The 18,338-nt window shown below is 44.3% G+C and overlaps 1 protein-coding gene across 7 annotated transcripts; it reads left to right on the top strand.

Moving 5' to 3' along the window:
- Window positions 1–2,083: 2,083 nt before the first annotated feature.
- Window positions 2,084–16,158, top strand: LOC141546292 (actin, cytoplasmic-like). Of its 7 annotated transcripts, XM_074273992.1 has the most exons (10): window positions 2,426–2,522; window positions 2,781–2,920; window positions 8,225–8,485; window positions 9,327–9,455; window positions 9,764–9,874; window positions 10,740–10,824; window positions 11,177–11,338; window positions 12,484–12,669; window positions 13,582–13,763; window positions 15,936–16,158. In XM_074273992.1, exons 4-10 carry the CDS (start codon window positions 9,333–9,335, stop codon window positions 16,077–16,079), a joined length of 993 nt encoding a protein of 330 aa, XP_074130093.1. In that variant the 5' UTR covers window positions 2,426–2,522; window positions 2,781–2,920; window positions 8,225–8,485; window positions 9,327–9,332; the 3' UTR covers window positions 16,080–16,158. The 7 variants fall into 7 exon arrangements, with proteins under 7 accessions (XP_074130095.1, XP_074130090.1, XP_074130092.1 ...); XM_074273994.1 differs by lacking the exons at window positions 2,426–2,522; window positions 8,225–8,485 and adding an exon at window positions 2,084–2,260; XM_074273989.1 differs by lacking the exon at window positions 8,225–8,485 and having other exon boundaries at window positions 2,333–2,428.
- The last annotated feature ends 2,180 nt before the right edge of the window (window positions 16,159–18,338 follow it).

Below are 18,338 nucleotides of genomic sequence, written 5' to 3'. Positions count from 1 at the left end.
GGGTGCTATATCTTTCTTCCTTCTGCAAGTGTCTGCAGCATCCCTGCCCCTCACCTGATGCACTGGTTCTTTCTCCCCCAGCACTCTGTCTGAAGCACTGCTGGGCAGGGTGTTCCTAGTTAGGAGAGCTTCCCTCAGTCTCTCCGGACTCAGAGCTGTCCAAAAAGTGAAAGTTCCTGGTTTGGGCTAAGGCCACTTCTGAACCCAGCTGAATCCCAGTGCTGTCTGTTTCTGCAGAGTTAGCCTTGAGATGTTTACACCAGTTAAGTTCCAGTCCTGGGGTCTTTCTTCAGGTCTTCTAAGGTTGTCCCAGGAGGGATCCCTGTTCTGACCCAAGTCTTATTTGTTTTTCACCAGTTTATTTTTGCCCTGAGGCACAATTTTGGAATTTTCTGACCTACTCCTCTATCTTCCCACAATCCTACCTAGTTAAGGGCAGCTTTTCCTATGTCTACCTTGAAATTACTTTGTAAATTATTAGAAGAAAAGTTTCTCTTTTAATTTGGCTTCTGGCAACATAGTAAATGCTCAATATCTTGTTGAATAGAATCAGAAATGGTTGAATTCAAAGTCTGTGTAATTAAAATCAGGTTTAGCCACAGAATAGCTGAGTGTCTTCTAAGCAGAAAATACAAGAGGTATTTTTCTGTTCAAGTTAAGAAAACAAACTTTTTAACAACAAAAAGTGTCCAGTTTGATCACTTACTGTAGATATTGTAGAGAGGTTTCTTGTTTGGGAAAGTGTTGAGCAAGAAGTTCTGAGAGTCTATAACAATCCAATCATTTATTCCATGGAAAATTTCAGCATGGATCTCCTTCCCTTCTTTCCTCATGGTACTAAATGATGCACTCATCCTCTAGACTAACATCACCATAGACAATGAGTTACTTCTTCCAGTAGAACTGAGCTTGACAATTTTTCCTCTTCTTTAGACAAAGTCTTGGAAAAATCTATCAATTTGACTTGAAGTCAAAATATCATTTCTGAGTAAACAACAGATAGGTTCCTTCTCTTAGAAACAGATTAAGGTAAGTCCAGTCCAATGATAGGATTGGGGTGGTGAAGGCAGCACATTTAGGGTTAGGATTCTTCTCTAGTTAATAAAAAAGTAGGGATTAGCATTCTGCTTGGCCACAAAGGGCAAAGCCAATCACAATCAGTGGAAGATGTAAAGACAAATTGATGGTGAACATAGGAAAACTTACAAATACTCCAAAGTGGAATGGGGCTCCTGTAGAAAAGGTGATAACCTTTGAAATAATATTGGAGAAGCAATTGTCAGAGTTATTGGGGGGAAATACTTAAGGTTGGGGCCCTTAAGAGTATTTCTGAGAACCTAGAAGAAATAGATTAGGATAGGATGTATAACCGTTTTATTATATGAGAAACTATGAGAATTTAAAGAAAAAATCCACACTCAAGTAATTATTCACTTTGTTAAAGAACTCACTTCCAGGGTTCATTCTTTAAACATTAGCTTCTTTGTTATCATAACAGCAGGACATTAAAAATACTTTAGACTATTTAATAACTAGACAACTTTTCAAGAACACCTCCAAAGTGGCCTTCATTTTTACTATGGCATTCAGAGGCCACCTTGATGAAGAAAACTGCAATTATTAAAAATGTCTTAGAGAAGAGAGAATGGAGACTGAAATGACAATTTGGTTTTGAGGGAGTTCTAGGGCAGAGAGATAAAGTAGTTGATTTTATTGTCTATTGCATGGGTGGAGGACAACCGCTCCCCCAAGCTTAGGCCCCTCAGGAGTCTAAGGAGGTAAACACATCTACCATCACATAGGATCAGTCTCCATGTATAGCCAGATCACCAGATCTTATATTGGGAGGGGCCTTAGAACAATGGACATGAAATGTCAGAGTGAGGAGATCTCCAAGTCCAACAAGCCCCTCATTAGATTTGATCTTATATGATCCAACTAATGGCCCCACTTGTCAATTCGCCCATGGAGTTAACTCTTTTCCCTTCCCACCTCCCTCCATTCAACTGTGAATGACAAACCCATCATCATTGCCTTTCCCATCATCAGAGCATAGAGCAAGCAGTATCCCCACGGTCTCCATTGGAGATCTTCTTCCACCTTAACATTGAAGCATGAAGCTTTCCTAGGGCTGACCTCTCTGATTAGGAATCCGAGCTCTATGACTTCCAATCTAGGTGTCTTTTCACCATTCATCACGGGCCAGGAAGGTGTCTAGAGCTGAGTAGAAGCCAGACAAAGGGGACTCCAGCCCAGTAGGGTAGGCAGAAGTGAGTCCCAGGGCCCCCAGGGTCAGAGATGTAGGTACTGCAAAGGTCACAATGCAGACAGGCTTGCAAATTCAGGATCCAAGGATACCTGGGTCAATGAACAAGGAGAGTCTCTGTGGAGATGGTTATAAATGCATGGGGCTGCCAAAGCCAAACATGTAAGAGAATGAAGAAGGGGGAGGAAAGGGGGAAACCAGCAACAGAGGATGCCCAAGAAAAGCCAGTTCTGACAACATCTCCCTGGGACACTGAGTAAAGGAATTGGGCAGCAGGGGGCTGGGTAACCTGCCCTTATTGGAAAGGGGAGCAACATCCTGCAGGCTCATCTGCTTAGCAGTTGCCTTCCCCAATCCAGCTATTGGGGGGGGACTCCCCAGGGACCCAAGGAATAACTTCCAGCAAACTTCCAGCAGGTCTGTGAGGTCCTTAGGCTTTGCCTATTTGCTGAGGACCCAGAGGCCTTAAGCCTGGACCCAGGACAAAGCAGGTTGCATTATCTCTTTTCAATAGCCACAAAAAAGTGGGGAGAAGTTGAAGATTCTTTGGCTGTTGTATTTGACGGTGGCTCCAGATACTTCAGAGTGGGGTATGGTGGAGAACGGGCCCCTCGATTTGTTTTCCCATGCGTGGTTGGGCGCTACAAAAAGCAGGTCAGTATCCCCTAAGATGGGGAACCTCCTTGGGATGGTCCCAGGCAAAGAAAAACGTTAGCCCTATGATATTGTGGAGTGGCTGGGAGGGGGTCCCTATATCTCCGGCCATCACAGCTGGTCTGGGGACTTGGGAGCTTTCACAAGAGACAGAATGACTGACCAATGGTGTGAAGAAGCCAGCGATCTTAGACCCCTCTAAATTCCCACAAAGGGAATATATTCTTAAGACAGTGAGAGGATGAAGGAGAGGGCAAGGAATGACCCTGGGGAAATCATAGAAGAGATCCTCAGAGAGGTTGGGGAACAATTAGAAAGGGAAGCAATCATCACTGAGCTTTGTGTAGAGTGGGTCATACCAGACTAACCTCATTCTCTTTTCTGATAGGATTACTAAAGTATAATAGATGAGCTAAAATTATACTTTATTTAGATTAGCAAAGGTTTAATAGGGTAGCTCATCATTCTGTTGCTTCTGGAGAAAAACAATTGTAGGGCAAGATTACAATAATATGGTCTGATGGATTCAGCCCTAGGAAGGGTTCATGGTTCAATGTTAAGGTGAAAGATGATCTCCATGGGGACCATGGGGATCTATGCTTGATCCATTGCTCATTGACATTGTTATCAAGGACTAGGAAAAGGCACTGATGATGGGTTTTTCATTCACAGTAGAGACACCAACATGGGAGGGACAAAGAGCTAACACAGTGGATGACTGGTCCAAAAGAATTTTGACAGAGAGGGCCATTAGGGCGGATCAAATGGGATAAAGTTTTGTGCTTGCATTCATAAAATCAACTTCACAAATTAGTTCACAATAGTTAGAAAAAGATCTGTTAGCTTTCTTGGACTGCAAGCTTTTTAGGCATTGGCAATGTAATTAATGCAATTTGAGTAAGAGAGGGTAGGGTCTTAGCAACATCTGATTGGTTCTCATCTCTTATGTCACAAGTACCTCTCTGTGCTCTTCTTATAATTCCAGGTGGCTTATCAAAGGTACTTTATAACTCATTTACCTGAACTAAATTAGCCCTCCATTTATCCTATGAGACTCTCCAGAAAGAGATGAAGTGCAGGGAGTAGTATTGAGGAAGATTTTCTCCCAGATTCAGTCTTTAATTCTTCTTGGGTAAAATCCCCTTGTGCATCCTTCACAATAAGTATCTGAGTTACCTCCAGCCAATTTCTCCACTCCTCTGAGTTTCAATCTCTTTTTTTCCGGTGAAATTAGGGTCATAGGCATACACACAAGCCTTAAGTCATGATATCGGTATGAGTTATTCCCAGTTATCTTAGGAGTTCTGGATTTCTGGGTTGTTTTAGATAGAACAGCAATGGTCCTTTCAAAGACCACGTATGTCTCTTGCTTAGAGAGAGATCAACAACCTTCAAATTATGCTTGCCTCTAATTGATTTGGACATGAAGCTATTTTTCCAGCTTGGTCAGGGTAGGAGTTCTTGACATAAAATTATAGAATCTGGGTTAAAATTAGAACTCTACTCTTAGGGCAGAGAATAAGCCCCTACTAGGTGCCAGGTACCATCCTAAGGAAGCATTTTACAAATATGTCATTTGATCCTCATAGTAATACTGAGAGGTAAAAGTCATTATTGTTCCCATTTTAGTTGAAGCAGCTGAAGCAAATAGAGATTTAAGGGACTGCGTTTGACCTCAGGCTTTCCTGACTCAAAGCCTAGCACTTTATATACTGTGCTATCCCCACAGTTGTATGACTTTAAGCAAGTCTCATAATTTTCTGGGCTTTGGTTTGCTCATCTGTAAAATGAGAAACCGGACTAGTGCTCCACGATCCCCTCCCACGCTAACTTCTGGGTAATGTCCAAGGCAGAAGCCAGGGTAGGGGGCTTTGTTTGGGAAGTGCTGAGTGAAGGAAGGGAGCGGTCCTCAAAAACTGCTCCCAGTGACCCACGAGGCAGTGATCAGCTCCCAGATCACTGGGCATTTGAGTTTTGTTGTCCACTTCCCTCAATAGCAGAGGGCCCAAGTCAGGCCAGAAGGTGCCCCAGGCTGGACACTAGCAGGCTCCGGCCATGGGTAGGTACCAGATGTAACCCCATCTCTTAGAGGAGTAGGCCCTTTAAAGGGATTTTTTAAATTTGAAAACACAATGGACACATACTTGGGCCCATTGGCTCTTCCCTTGGCTTCCCTGCATGAGCTGAGACAGAGGAATTAAGCAACTTATACGATGTCCACAACCATGGATACCACAAGAGGAATTTTGGTCTTCCCGGTCCCAAAGCTAATCTGTTAGGATTACTAGGTGAGAACTCAGGTTGTCTGGATAGTGACAAGGTGAGAATTCAGGTTGGACAATTACAAGGTGAGAACTCAGGTTGACTTGATAGAAGGAGCAAGCCCATTGGCTGGGGTGGTTCTTCCCAGAAGCCCTTGCATTATCCCACGCCCATTCTCTGGGAGGATAAAAGAGACAGCACTGGGCGCAGAGAGCAGATCGGCCTGGAGAAGGATAAGAGCTGGAGGAGATTCAGAGCCAGGATTCAAGAAGAAGACTCTGCATTGCATCTGGCTTGACGGGGCTCTCTGCAGGAAGGGAAGTCACTTCTCTGGACAAGAGTTAACAGCAACTGCCTGGAGACAACGGTTCGTTACAGGAAGAAGAATCTGTCGGAGAGATTTGAGTAGAAGACACAGCAGATCTCTTCCCAGAGAGTGATCCAGCAGCTTCTGGAGAAGACAGCTCGCTACACTAATGAACTCTTCTGCTGGTATGAACCTCATTTCTTCCCTCATCTCTATTCACAAAAGTCTTGGTGGGGACTCTATCCAACTTAATCCCCAGCAGCTGTGTGGAAATTGGGGCAATAAGGTTGCCATCAACTTCCATAATGCTCCCTGACTGGCTGGCAAATAAACCTAGAAATAAGGTTAAGAGGTAATAGAGGGAAGGCATAAGGGCATCTTCTGGGTCTCTACCTTATTATGCAGCTTTGCAGGAACAGATTTCTGACTTAAATGATGCATTCTATTGGTTACCCTACTTCTACTTGTACCTGGATGATCTCAATAGCTTCCTACCCATACCCCTTATCTTCACTTTCTTTTTTTTTTTTTCCTTTTCTGAGGCTTGGGGTGACTTGCCCAGGGTCACACAACTAGGAAGTGTTAAGTGTCTGAGATCAGATTTGAACTCGGGTCCTCCTGAATCCAGGCCTAGCTGCTCTATCTACTGCTTCACCTAGCTGCCCTGATTTTGTTCTCCCAAGTCATATTTTAAAAATAAAGTAAAATTAGAAAATCAATTAAAGACAAGAATTCTATATTTTATATATCTATCAGTCTCTTTTAAAATACGAAGATAAAGTTGACAAGTAGAATTATTAGACCGCCAGAAAGCTGTGATTTTAAAGAGAGAGAGCCTAGACATTTAATTTCAAGAAATTATACAGGAAAATTGCCCCAATGTCTTAAAGCCAGAAGATAAAGTAGAAATCTCAAAATAAAAACTCCTAGGAATTTTACAGCCAAAATTCAAAGTTACAGGAAGAAATAATAAGTAAAACTGTACTAATAAGCAATCTCAGTTTACTCTTTTCAGACCTAAATAAATTTAAATAAACAAGAAAGGAAATAGAATATTAGAAAAGTCAAATATTATAAATCTCTTGAGAATATTGAATGAGATTGAATAGAAAGGAATACACCTATTTCTCAACTGTATAATGGAATACCATTTGAAGGATTGGTAGACACGGGTGCAGATCGTACAGTTATTAGAGGTGCCAATTGGCCCGGTCACTGGCCAAAGATTAAGGCAGACACCTACATGTCTGGGGTAGGAGGATCAATAGCAGCAGAAGTTAGTGCTAGGCCTTTGAGATGGGTATTTGAAGGAGAAACAGGAGCTTTTACTCCTTTTGTGGTTGAAAAAATCCCCATCAATCTGTGGGGAAGAGACATTTTACAGCAGATAGGATTACAAATAAGCACTTCGGCTTTTTAGGCAGCGCTGCTGTTGAAGGCCTACCTGCACTTTCACCGGTTCCTATTCAGGGGAAGACTGATTCACCAGTGTGGGTAGAACAGTGGCCCTTAAGAAGTGATAAAATTCAGGCCTTATTAGACATAGTGCAAGAACAACTTGACCAAGGACACTTGCGGCCTTCTCTAAGTCCTTGGAATTCCCCAGTATTTGTGGTGAAAAAGAAATCTGGAAAATGGAGGATGTTAACTGGTCTAAGAAGAGTAAATGAACAGATGGAAACTATGGGAACTCTTCAGCCTGGACTTCCATCTCCTACTCAGTTGCCAAGACAATGGCCTCTATGGGTTATAGACATTAAGGATTGTTTCTATTCTATCCCTCTAGATAAGGAGGATGTGAAAAGATTTGCTTTTTCAGTGCCTAGTGTTAATTTGGCTGAGCCTTATAAAAGATATGAATGGACAGTTTTGCCACAGGGAATGAAAAACAGCCCTACTATGTGCCAAATGTATGTTGCAGCTGCTCTTGTCCAGAGAAGTGACTTCCCTTCCTGCAGAGAGCCCCGTCAAGCCTGATGCAATGCAGAGTCTTCTTCTATCTCTGGCTGTCCTCTCTTTTATCCTCCCAGAGAATGGGCGTGGGATAATGCAAGGGCTTCTGGGAAGAACCGCTTCAGCCAATGAGCTTGCTCCTTCTATCAAGTCAACCTGAGTTCTCACCTTGTAATTGTCCAGACAACCTGAATTCTCACCTTGTCACTGTCCAGACAACCTGAGTTCTCACCTAGTAATCCTAACACTAATCCATCATCGGCTATTTTAGGCTGGTTCTAAGAGAGACCAATTGTGGGGAGTTGCTGACATACTACACATAGACCTAGATCTACACTGACATATGCACGTGCATGTACATATTTGAGGGAGCTGACATGGATAGCTTGGAGTTGAGAGGCCAGAAAAAGCAAGATGTGTCTTTGAGTGACGAGCCCTGTTCTTCTTGGTCCAAAGGCACCCCTGGGAAACTTGAATGGAAGTTGCTAAGAGGCAAAGGGAGACAGAACTTTCTGACAAGGATGGCTGTCCAAAAGTATCAGGGGCCTGCTTTGGGAGCTCCCCCTCCCTAGATTTAAGCAGAGACTGAAGGAGCTCTTGTTAGGGAATGCTTGGAAACGGATGGCCTTGAGTTCACTCTCTTTTGAAATTCTGTGATTCTCTATCTAAAGACAATAGTAAAAAATAATTGCAATTAATTAATTTTGAGTTGCATTGTATCAGACTTTATTGTTACCAAACATTCTTGTAATCTCATGTGATTTTCCTTTGTGTTTGCGCAGGCAAAAAATATCCTCATTTCAGAGAGAAGGGCACGGTCAGCTCATGGTCTCACAGAGGGGAGCCGGGCGTCTCAGGAAATACTTGTTCGGCCTGGGCCGTAAGGGACCCGTTAAGCACTCATGATTTTAAGTATGGGGTAGGCCTTAGTCATGGATGGGTTACCTGTGGTCTTCGAGAATCATGGAGAAGAAGAGAGAGGGATTCTTTGGATTTGATGGTGAAGATTTGTGCCCAGGGGATGGTCCATCTTATTGTAGTGGGTACGTGCCAGTGCACCAGCCTGTACGTGGATAGGTTGTATAGCATTTGTGTAGCCCCGTGAGTGTGGGCCTGTATTTACTGATAGATTTAAAACAAATATGGACCCCTTCCTTCCAGGTGATGAACTTGCACTTGGGGCCAGTGGATAACTACAAGCCTCTAGACTACAAATGTGAGACTTTCCCCTTGACCATGTTTATTTTTTTTAAGGACAGATCCTAATCAGGCATGCTTAGTCAAGTTCAGAAGCACTGAGGTCCAAGACACCCACCCAAGCATGAGCACACAGCATCCCTCTGTTCTGCACTACTTGCCATCCCTTGTGATAGCCTGAAGTTATTACCTCCATGTACTTGGCCACTGGATCCCTGGGAAAAGTCTATTAAATCACCTTGAATAGGGTCTTGAGGCTCCTATTACACCAAATAGGGTAGAGATAGGGGAAAGGAAGCCTTTAAAGCAGTTGAGAGACAAAGGGCCTTGAGTAGGGTGTGCTTGGGAATAGGGTGAGAATTCTGCAAAAAATCCTGCAGGAAAAGGGAATGAGGAAAAGAGAATGAGACTGAGTCAGAGGAGACAAGGGATCTCCTTTTCTTTGTCTACAAAATGCATGACGTATGGAATGAGAATGACCCTACTCAGCTACCTCCCAGATGACTTATTCAGAACAATTCATTTATGGGCATGTCAATAAGTGGTAGCTGGGAAGAAATATAAATGCAGAACTGCCCTCCTCCCCAAACATCCTTCTGTAAGCTCCCACATCAAATAAAAAACTCTTTCCTCCTATTGTGGCCCACCCAGTCTAGCCAATGACAAGTTGCTACCTGAATTTTCCAGAATGTGATGCATGGATTGGATGAAAGGGATACTTTCATTGGTGATGAAGTCACTGATAATTGGAGAAAGCTCACGGTGAAATACCCTGTTGAACATGGAATTGTCACCAACTGGGAGGACATGGAAAAGGTCAGTCTACAGCCAAGAACTCAGGATGGCTGCTAGTGCAGCTCCTGAGCTCTCAACCAAACCAATCCTGACTGAGGGAAGGAGATTTCAATAAAGGAGATTTGTTAGGACCCCTGAGCAACTGAACCACCTTCAGAAAAGTCTACCACGAGAATAAGGGGGACCCTCTCGATATAAAGGGACTTAAGTGGAGTTAATGAAAAAAGAGAGTGGGGGTTGGTTCATGACACAGATGTAGACTGTTGCATGGAGGACGGCTGCTGCTATGGGCAGGAGCTGATTGATTCCCATTGGCTTCTTTCCCCAAGATCTGGCACCATGCTTTCTACAATGTGCTCCGTGTAGATCCAGAAGAACACCCCCTCCTGGTGACTGAGAGTGTCACCAATCCAAAGGCCAACAAAGAGAAGTTAGTTGAGGTGAGTTGGGTGGGAGTAATGGGGCCGAAATTAACCTCTAAGGTCCCTCCAGCCCCAGCAGTCTACATCTGAGCTCCCTCCTTGCTCTGATTCTCCAGTTCTAAAGTTCTCCTATCTCCTCTAGCCCTGAGATTCTAGGTTCTGAGATTCCCTCTTAGGTCCCTTATGGATGTGGGTGTGCCCCAGTGGGCCAACCACTGTCCAAGGCTTAAATACATTATTACCTTGATTGAGGGCATCAGGATTCAGAACCTGGGGGAGGGTCATGCGGGTGTTAGAGAAGTGAAAAATGAAGAGGTGTCCAGGGCCTTCCTGGTTTATGCTGCCCCAATGCCCTGAACCGGCCTTCCCTAGTTGGTGGTTGTAATATCCCCCAATACTGCCCTAAAATGCCAGTTCCCAACATGGCCCTAGGCAGCAAGAGCTTCTGCAAAAGAGCAGTGGGGGGTTACAGGCAAAGACTGAGGAGTTCCTGGGAGAGGAGATTCTGATTGTTCCAGACCCTGTCCTAGGTGCTGAAAATGCAAAAAAAAAAAAAAGTTACAGTCCCTGTTTTCAAGAAATTTATGTTCTATCTGCAGGATAACGTGTCTCAGAGAGAGAAATATTCCTGAAGGAGTTTGAAGCAATTTTAAGGACTAGTAATTGGGGGAGTGAGGCAGGTAGGAATAGGAAGGAAGATTTCCTAAAAGAGAAGGTTCAGGGGCAAAGGCAAGTCGTGGGTGGGGGTCTCTTCCAGCAGTGAGCCTTCAGGACTCTGTGGGTAAATATTACCTATATGATATCCATGGGGAAAATTCACATTTCCTCATAAAAAATGGCTTCCTCCTTGCCTCCCTCTCTGACTGTTGGCTCTTTCTCCTAGATTATGTTTGAGACCTTTGGAGTTCCAGCCTTGTACATAGCCATTCAGGACATTTTGTCCCTTTTTTCTTCAGGCCGGACCACCGGTGAGTGATGTCTCCATCCTGGTTTACCTCGAAACATCCCACTCTTATCACATGAGGGGTTGGGTGAGAAATTCCCTAAGGTCTCTCCCATTGCGGTTCCACATTCTAAAAGTCCCTCTCATCTCTACAACACAAAACAGAGAACATCAGAGACAGGGTGGGGTGGGAGAACCTAAGAACATGGAACATAAAATCAGAGTTAGAAAGGGTCTTCTCCCTTTGGGCCCACCTCTTCCTTTCCCCACCTAGTTTCCCCATTAGCCCAGCTGCAAACAATAGGCTGACTGTTATGTAACTTCCCTGAGAGAGGAAACCCTTTCCGGGGATGCCTCAGGACCTTCTCCTCTTCCAGGATTTGTTGTGAATTCTGGGGATGAAGTGGCCTACCATGTTGCCATCAACGGTGGCTACATCATGTCCGGTACCATCATGAACCTGGAGGTGTCTGGCCAGGACCTCTCAACGTACCTTATGAAGCTTCTCAGTGACAAAGGCTACTCCCTGAAGACCCGGGGTGAGATGGCCCTGACCAACAACCCAGGGGAAGATGCTAAGCCCAATTACAAACCCAGAACCAGACACCTCCTCCATTCTGCCGTGGGCCAACCAACGGGACAAGTAGCCTGTTAGGGACGCCCATGGAGGCACCATACTCAATCCAACAAGCAACAATAAGTGTGTACCTGAACTTTGGCCCTCAGTCCATCTCCCTTCACCCCCTAACTCTCTCTCCTCTGACCAGTCTTCCACACAGCTGCCTAGCTAATATTCCTAGAGTTCAGACCTGATCCTGTCACCTCCCCTGTCCAAGAAGTGTCGCTCAGTGGTTAGTGGCCTATTCCAACTCTTCAGTGTGTCATTTAAAGTCTAGGGTGATAGTCAACCTTTCACGGGAGATTTCCAGGAACAAGCTGGGTTTTTCATCCCATCCTCTCAGTTCCCTACTCTCTTCATCTTTCCTAGGAGCTATTTTCCATGTGCAAGGCTTCCTCTCTTGTCCCTGTGGCTTTGCAAAGGCTCGCTCCTTGTGCCTGCAACATTCTCCCCTTCAGAGGCTCAGCTCCTTCAAGCTACCTCCTTCAGAACGATTTCCTGATCTCAGCCATTTATTATTAACGCCCCTATCCAGTAAAATGATTTGGTGTTTATTTTATTTTACCTGCATCATGTAGGAATGAACCATCATCCTTGCTGATGAGATCCTAGGCCCATCGGAGAAGTATATTTTGTATTTACTTATCTGCACAATGATGTGCTTCCTGTATGTGCTCTCCCCCAACCCCACTCTTATTAAATGGTAGGTCCAGAGTCAGGGGCTATTTTGCTTGGGATTTATATACCTAGTACCAGGTACATAATTTGGCATATAATGGAAATGGATACTTGAATGGATAAATGGATGGATGGATGGATGAATATGTCCTAGAAGCTGAGGATATAAAAATAATTAAAAAGGAAAAAAGGGGAAAGAAGTCTTGTCCCAAAGAGCTATTCAGATATTTTTTCTAATAAAAATCTCTTCTAAAAAAGGTGGTATCCTCCCAGCCTACCCCTCTCCTAGCCCCAGCCCCATAAGGCCATGGATTTACACAAAAAGACTTTGCTTTCTGTTGGCTGTTTTCTCATATGCTATTCTCTCTCTTTGCCACCCCCCACTAGCTGAATGGGAAATTGTCAGAGACATCAAGGAGAAATTGTGTTACGTGGCTTTGGACTGCAGGGAGGAGATGGACACCGAGGAGTCCTCCATACAGAAGAAATACAAGCTCCCTGATGGTCGTGACATCACAGTGGGCAAAGAGAGGTTCCTCTGTCCTGAGGCTTTGTTCGAACCATCTGTGCTTGGTGTGTCCCTCGAAATCAAACAATACCCCCGGAATCAAGCACATTACCCCCAAAGATCAAGCACATCCTCCCACACTTCCCAGAGATCAAGCACATCCTCCATACCCTCAGAGATCAAGTATATCTTCCCACCTCCTCCAGAGATCTAACACACACACACACACACACACACACACACACACACACACACACACACAAATTGTAGTACCTGGTACCCTGACTGGCCAATACATCCTCAGAGGAATTGCTCTAGGATGCAGAGCACCAGGGAGGGGATGGGCAGGCCTAGGGTTCTCTTCTCTAGCTGCCTCCCTGCTGCTCCGTACATTGGGGGGGAAAACCCAGAGACGGACTAAAATCCCACTTTCTCTAAGAAACCCTTTCTGATCCCTTCCTTGAGGTTGGGGACCTTCCCTCTGTTGATTCTCTCTGATTTGTCACATCTATGTCTTGTTAATGGCATGTTGTGTCCCCCACTAGATTGAGCTTCCTTGAGAACAGATTATCTTTTGCTTTTTTTTTTTTTGTAGCCCCAATAAACATTTGTTGACTGACTGACAGACCCACATCAGACACATTTCTCTATGGAAATATAGAGTGCCGTGAAAACCTTTCTGACCCTAGTGGGTGTAGCTGCATTTAACTTATTTGGGGAACAATCCAAAGTCTCTTGGGGTTCCAGCCTGGTGGGTATCTGACACCCCTAGAAAAGTTGTCCCTCCCCTCTCCATAGCTCTGAGAGCTGCTCCCACCAGCACTTCACTGTATAGAACCCCTGGAGCAGCGCAGCAGTTTGAGCCCCACGGCTGGCCCTTGCCATGACACTGATGGGCTCCGCTGTTTGCCAGGTGCTAGGGTAGACCCTTTCCTAAGAATGAGAGCTAACTCATCCCCACTCCTTTTTCTCTTCAGGGATCCCATTTCCAGGTCTTCACAAAAACATATATGAAAGCCTCATAAAATATGACTTCGAAATAAGGAAGATCTTTTATGTAAATACGATCCTCTGCGGGGGCAACATGTCATTCCCAGGCGTCGGTGAACGGGTGGCGAAGGAAATCAAGGAGCAAGCACCCAAGATGACTAAGATTAAGGTAGTTTGCTCAGGAAGTCGTGTGGGTCTCTCTCATTTGGGCGCTCCCCAGTCTGGTGATGCTTTCGGGGAGAGATGGAGGAATGGTTCACATTATTCCCAATTTACAGCCCAGGAAACTAAGGCTCCATTAAGTGCCTGGTTCATGGACTCACAATGAGCACCTGGGACCCTTCCCCAGCAGGCTGCTGACAGCATCGAGCAGTTCTCTGGACAAGTTTCCTGCAGGGTTTCAGAAAGCACGACTGACTTTGATCTCATTATCCAGGCACTTATTTTTCCTTCTCTTGACCACCCCATCTGCTCCCTTTCTGCTTGGTAGTCTTTTATATGACCATAGTGGTTGGAATATGGCGTTAGGTGCCTTCTCACCTAAAATCTCCTAATTTATTATAGGACCTCAAGAAGTTGCTTCTGAGGATCCATTTCTTCATTAATAGAATGTGGAAAATCCCACCTCTCAAATCACAGAACTTCTCATCATCCCCCTTCTTTTAAAATGTTTCTTTTCTACTTATTTTGGTGATTCTTTTTTCCCATTACTGCCACTTCCACTAACTTCTCCCCCACTAAGAGTCACCTTCCTTGTAAATGAGGGCACTAGTTAAGCAAAGCAAACAAACTTGCCTGACAGCATATACAACATTCCTGGTTTCCTTCTTTTTTCCTCTTCACTTTTGCAAGATTATTGTATAATTTAATATAAAAAAATTTGGAAATGAGAAGGGAAAGACAGAAAACACACTAGGAATTTGAAGCTATCCTAAGGGGGCACAGCATGTCAGTGACAGGGTGGGTAGCAAAAGGCAGAGGGCATGTCTCTAAGGTAGGACTCTTTCCCAAGAAGATCATGGACTTGAGATAAGATTGTTTACTCACTGGTGATCCAGAAAGCTCTGGGGCAGAAATACAGCCCTTCACCCCCCCAAAAAAGCGCTGCTGATAAAAGTTTTTTTTTTTTTTTTGTTTTGTTTTGTTTTTTTTTTCCTGAGGCTGGGGTTAGGTGACTTGCCCAGGGTCACACAGCTAAGAAGTGTTAAGTGTCTGAGACCTGATTTGAACTCGGGTCCTCCTGAATTCAAGGCTGGTGCTCTATCCACTGCGCCCCCTAGCTGCCCCCCGCTGATAAAAGTTTAATCATCTTCAGAAGTTATTTCAGTTTTAATCATGGGAGAAAAAAGCCCCATCATTTTCCAGCCTGTTTCTCTTTATTACCCACCTGTCCAGTACCCATCCTTGCATTTTCTTCTTTTTTTCTTCTTTTATTTAAAAAATTATTTTCCTTCATTACATGTAAAAAACATTCAAATATTGTCTCCTTCAAAATAGCCCGGTTAGCTTCAATAGAAGCCTATCTCTCTCCTTGGTTCCAAGAGCTCTTGCCAGTATCCTTTGTCTCTTCCAGCTTCAGCTTCTCGTCTTCCCAATGTCTCCAGCCAGCACAAAGGTGGACGTTGGGATGAATCTGACTCTGCCTTTCAGAGAAGGGGCTTGTGGGCTTCTTCTTATATATGTTCTCTCTAATGTGTGAACTCCTTTAAAGGTGTGAACTAAGTACATAAGCCTTAGCACCTTGTTTCAAGTTCTGGCCCATAACATGGGCGAATCATAGTTTTTAAAGGACACAGACAAGATGAAGAATTTGAGCTCAAATCCCACCTCTCACCTTTATTTGAATATGGGAGAATTCCTTCTCCCTTTGACAGTTTTCTCCTTTGTAAAATGCATGAAGGTTTAAAATAGATGGTCCCTTCAGGTGTCTTCTAATGGCATTAAAGGGATTCAGTTTTCTCCTTTGTAAAATAAATGGATAAGAGATTAGCTTGTATTCCTTTGGGTCTCAATTCTCTCCTCTGATAAAATGGGCATCCCTGTTATATAACTGCCTCCATGTAAGGGACTTGCTCAAAGTCCTCCAGGTAAATTGAGGCCCAAGGAGGTTGTGACCTGCCCATAATATTACAAGCAGTAAGTGCCCGAGGCAGAATTTGAATCCAGGTCTCTGAGTCCACAGGTAGTGTTCTTTCCCTGAACTCTGCTAACCACAGCCCTTTGAGATCCTAGTGCATGGCAGAAGAGGCTACCGAGGTCCTCTCTGACTCGGAGTCCCTCCCCGTTCCCTCTCCAGGCCCCCCAGGATGTGCCCGCTCACTCCCGTGGTTTCTTCCTGCAGGTGGTTGTGCCAGCAGAATGCCGCTTCTCTTCCTGGTTTGGCGGCTCCCTCTTGACTACTCTGAACTCTTTTCAACATATGTGGATCCATGACCACGAATATGAGGACTGCGGCAGCTCCATCATTTACCAACGACAATTCTGAATTTGATCCAGCCCCCATCCCAGTTCTGAGTTGGGTATCCTCAGGCGCTCTCAGTAAAAGGCTGGGGTGCCTCAACACATCCTTTTGGCTTATTTCTGAATCTTCATCTGGGCATCTAATACTTAGATTAGATTAGATGATGTAATATATTATATAATATATAATCCCCAGCAGGGTTGGGGAAGTATTAGAGGAGACAAGTTGGAAAAACTCAACAGGTTTTGGCAACAATTTTGATGTGAAGGGGAATAGTGAGGAGATGAAGGTGACACTTCATTTGTAAGCCCGATGGACTGGAAGGATGGTATTCTTCTCTATTGTAATAAGGAAAGAAGGAGAAAGACTTCCATTGTAATTTGGAATTATGAATTTAATATATCTACTAATCATCCAGTTCGAGATGTCTGAAAGGCAGCTGGGGATGGAAAATTGGGGGTTGGTAGAGCTTGGGACAGGAGGAGTAGAGTCGGGCATAGAGATGGCCACTAAAATCTCCGGGTGCTGATGAGCTCCCCAAATCGAAGGAGAGAAAAGGGCTGAGGACAGGACCCTATAGGACCCCTATAGTTAAAGGGTATGCTCTAAATGAATTCAGTGAAGGAGAAAGAGGAAGAACCTCAGAAAGGTAGGAGGAGAACCAGGAGAGAGGGGTGTCCCAAAAACCTAGAGAGAAGAGAGGATCAAGAAGGGGAGAGTGATCCACAGTGCCAAGGGCTTCCGAGAGGATTTGGCCAGCTAGAGATCAGTGGTCACTTTGGAGAGAGCAGTTTAAAGACCCAATACTTGGGATCTGGAAGCCATATTTTTTTTAAATTAAAGCTTTTTTATTTACAAAACACATGCATGGGTAACTTTTCCAACATTGATCCTTGCAAAATCTTTTATTCCAAATTTTTCCCTCCTTCCCTCCACCCCCTCCTCTAGCTGGTAGGTAGTCCAATACATGTTAAATTCAATATTTGTATACATATACAGTTATCTTGCTGCAGCCATAAAACTTTGCTAAGTATCTTTTCTTATTACTAATAAAAATCCTAAGTTTTAGGATTGCAGACTTTAGTTCAACGTTTAGTTCAAGCCCCAAGTCTGCTGAGGAAGAAAAGGCAGAGCACACAGGGATGTCCATCAGGAGGAGATTGGCTCCCAGAAAGCCAAGCCCAGTCATTGCTGGGGGGTCTGCTGAGTGCCCTGCCCCAGGGCAGATGCCCAGGAGAGCTGCTGCTGAGCCGGGATTGGAGAAACGAAGCTGGCTCTGGACAACTGCAAACCCTTATCAACCATGTGGGGAGAAATGCTCCAAACGGCTAAGCGAAATGGTTTCCCCTCACCCCTGCAAACTGGCAGGAATGACCAAAGGTGGTAAGAGTCAGTGCTGGAGAAAGTGGGGGAAGACAGCCCCACTGGAGCACCCTCAGCAGAGCTGTGGATGGCAGCAATTGGAAATTATCCCAGTAGGGGCCGCTAGGTGGGGCAGTGGAGAGTGCACCAGCCTTGAATTCAGGAGGACCAAGTTCAAATCTGATCTCAGACACTTAACACGTCCTGGCTGTGTGACCCTGGGCAAGTCACTTAACCCCAGCCTCAGGAAAAAAAAAAAAAAAAGGGGAAATTATCCCAGTAGCCTAACCAGGTGGCTCATACCTCACCCCCCCCCCCCCCAGGACCTAGAGGTCCCAGGCATCCACCCCGGAGGTCACTGATAAAAAGGAAGCCCCATATTCATATATCGTGACAGCTTTCAATCCATCTTTCAAGGACTATTTGATCATCTCTTTTGACCAATTATTTATTGAGGAAATGGCCTTTCCTAGGCAATAATAGCTTGACTCCATGGTATACAGAAAGCAATGAATAATCCTAATAGTTTGTTAGAGAATCTAATTAAATTCTGAAAATGTCATGAGAATTTGGAGGGGCAGTGGGTAGAGCCCCAACCCTGAAATCAGGAGGACCTGGTCTCAGACACTTTAATAAATCTTAGCTATGTGATGATCCTGGGCAAATCACTTTACCCCAATTGCCTCAGGAAAAAAAAGTCATATGAGAAATTGGAGCAAAAATATAAAGCTAAATCTTCATAAAACTTTTATTCAGACCTTGTATAACCTTCCAGAGAGACCAGGATGTCTGGGGCACTTTAAAGCTCTCACATAGTTCAGACAGATAATAATAAAAACGACATTTATTTAGAGCTTTCTCTGTGATGGGCAATGTGCTAAGCATTTTATAACTATTCGTAAGTGATTTGTTAGTATGTGA

This window comes from Sminthopsis crassicaudata, chromosome 6 (genome assembly GCF_048593235.1).
Source record: "Sminthopsis crassicaudata isolate SCR6 chromosome 6, ASM4859323v1, whole genome shotgun sequence".
Lineage (NCBI taxonomy): Eukaryota > Metazoa > Chordata > Mammalia > Dasyuromorphia > Dasyuridae > Sminthopsis > Sminthopsis crassicaudata.
The sequence above is the reverse complement of the archived record's forward strand: the minus strand, read 5'-3'. Positions and strand labels throughout refer to the sequence as shown.

Coding starts and splice junctions, on each gene's coding strand:
- LOC141546292 (XM_074273989.1), top strand. CDS start 2,392: ATGGTTATAAATGCATGGGGCTGCCAAAGCCAAACAT. Junction 9,875..10,739: donor ACAAAGAGAAGTTAGTTGAG/GTGAGTTGGGTG, acceptor TCTTTCTCCTAG/ATTATGTTTGAGACCTTTGG. Junction 10,825..11,176: donor TTCTTCAGGCCGGACCACCG/GTGAGTGATGTC, acceptor CTCCTCTTCCAG/GATTTGTTGTGAATTCTGGG.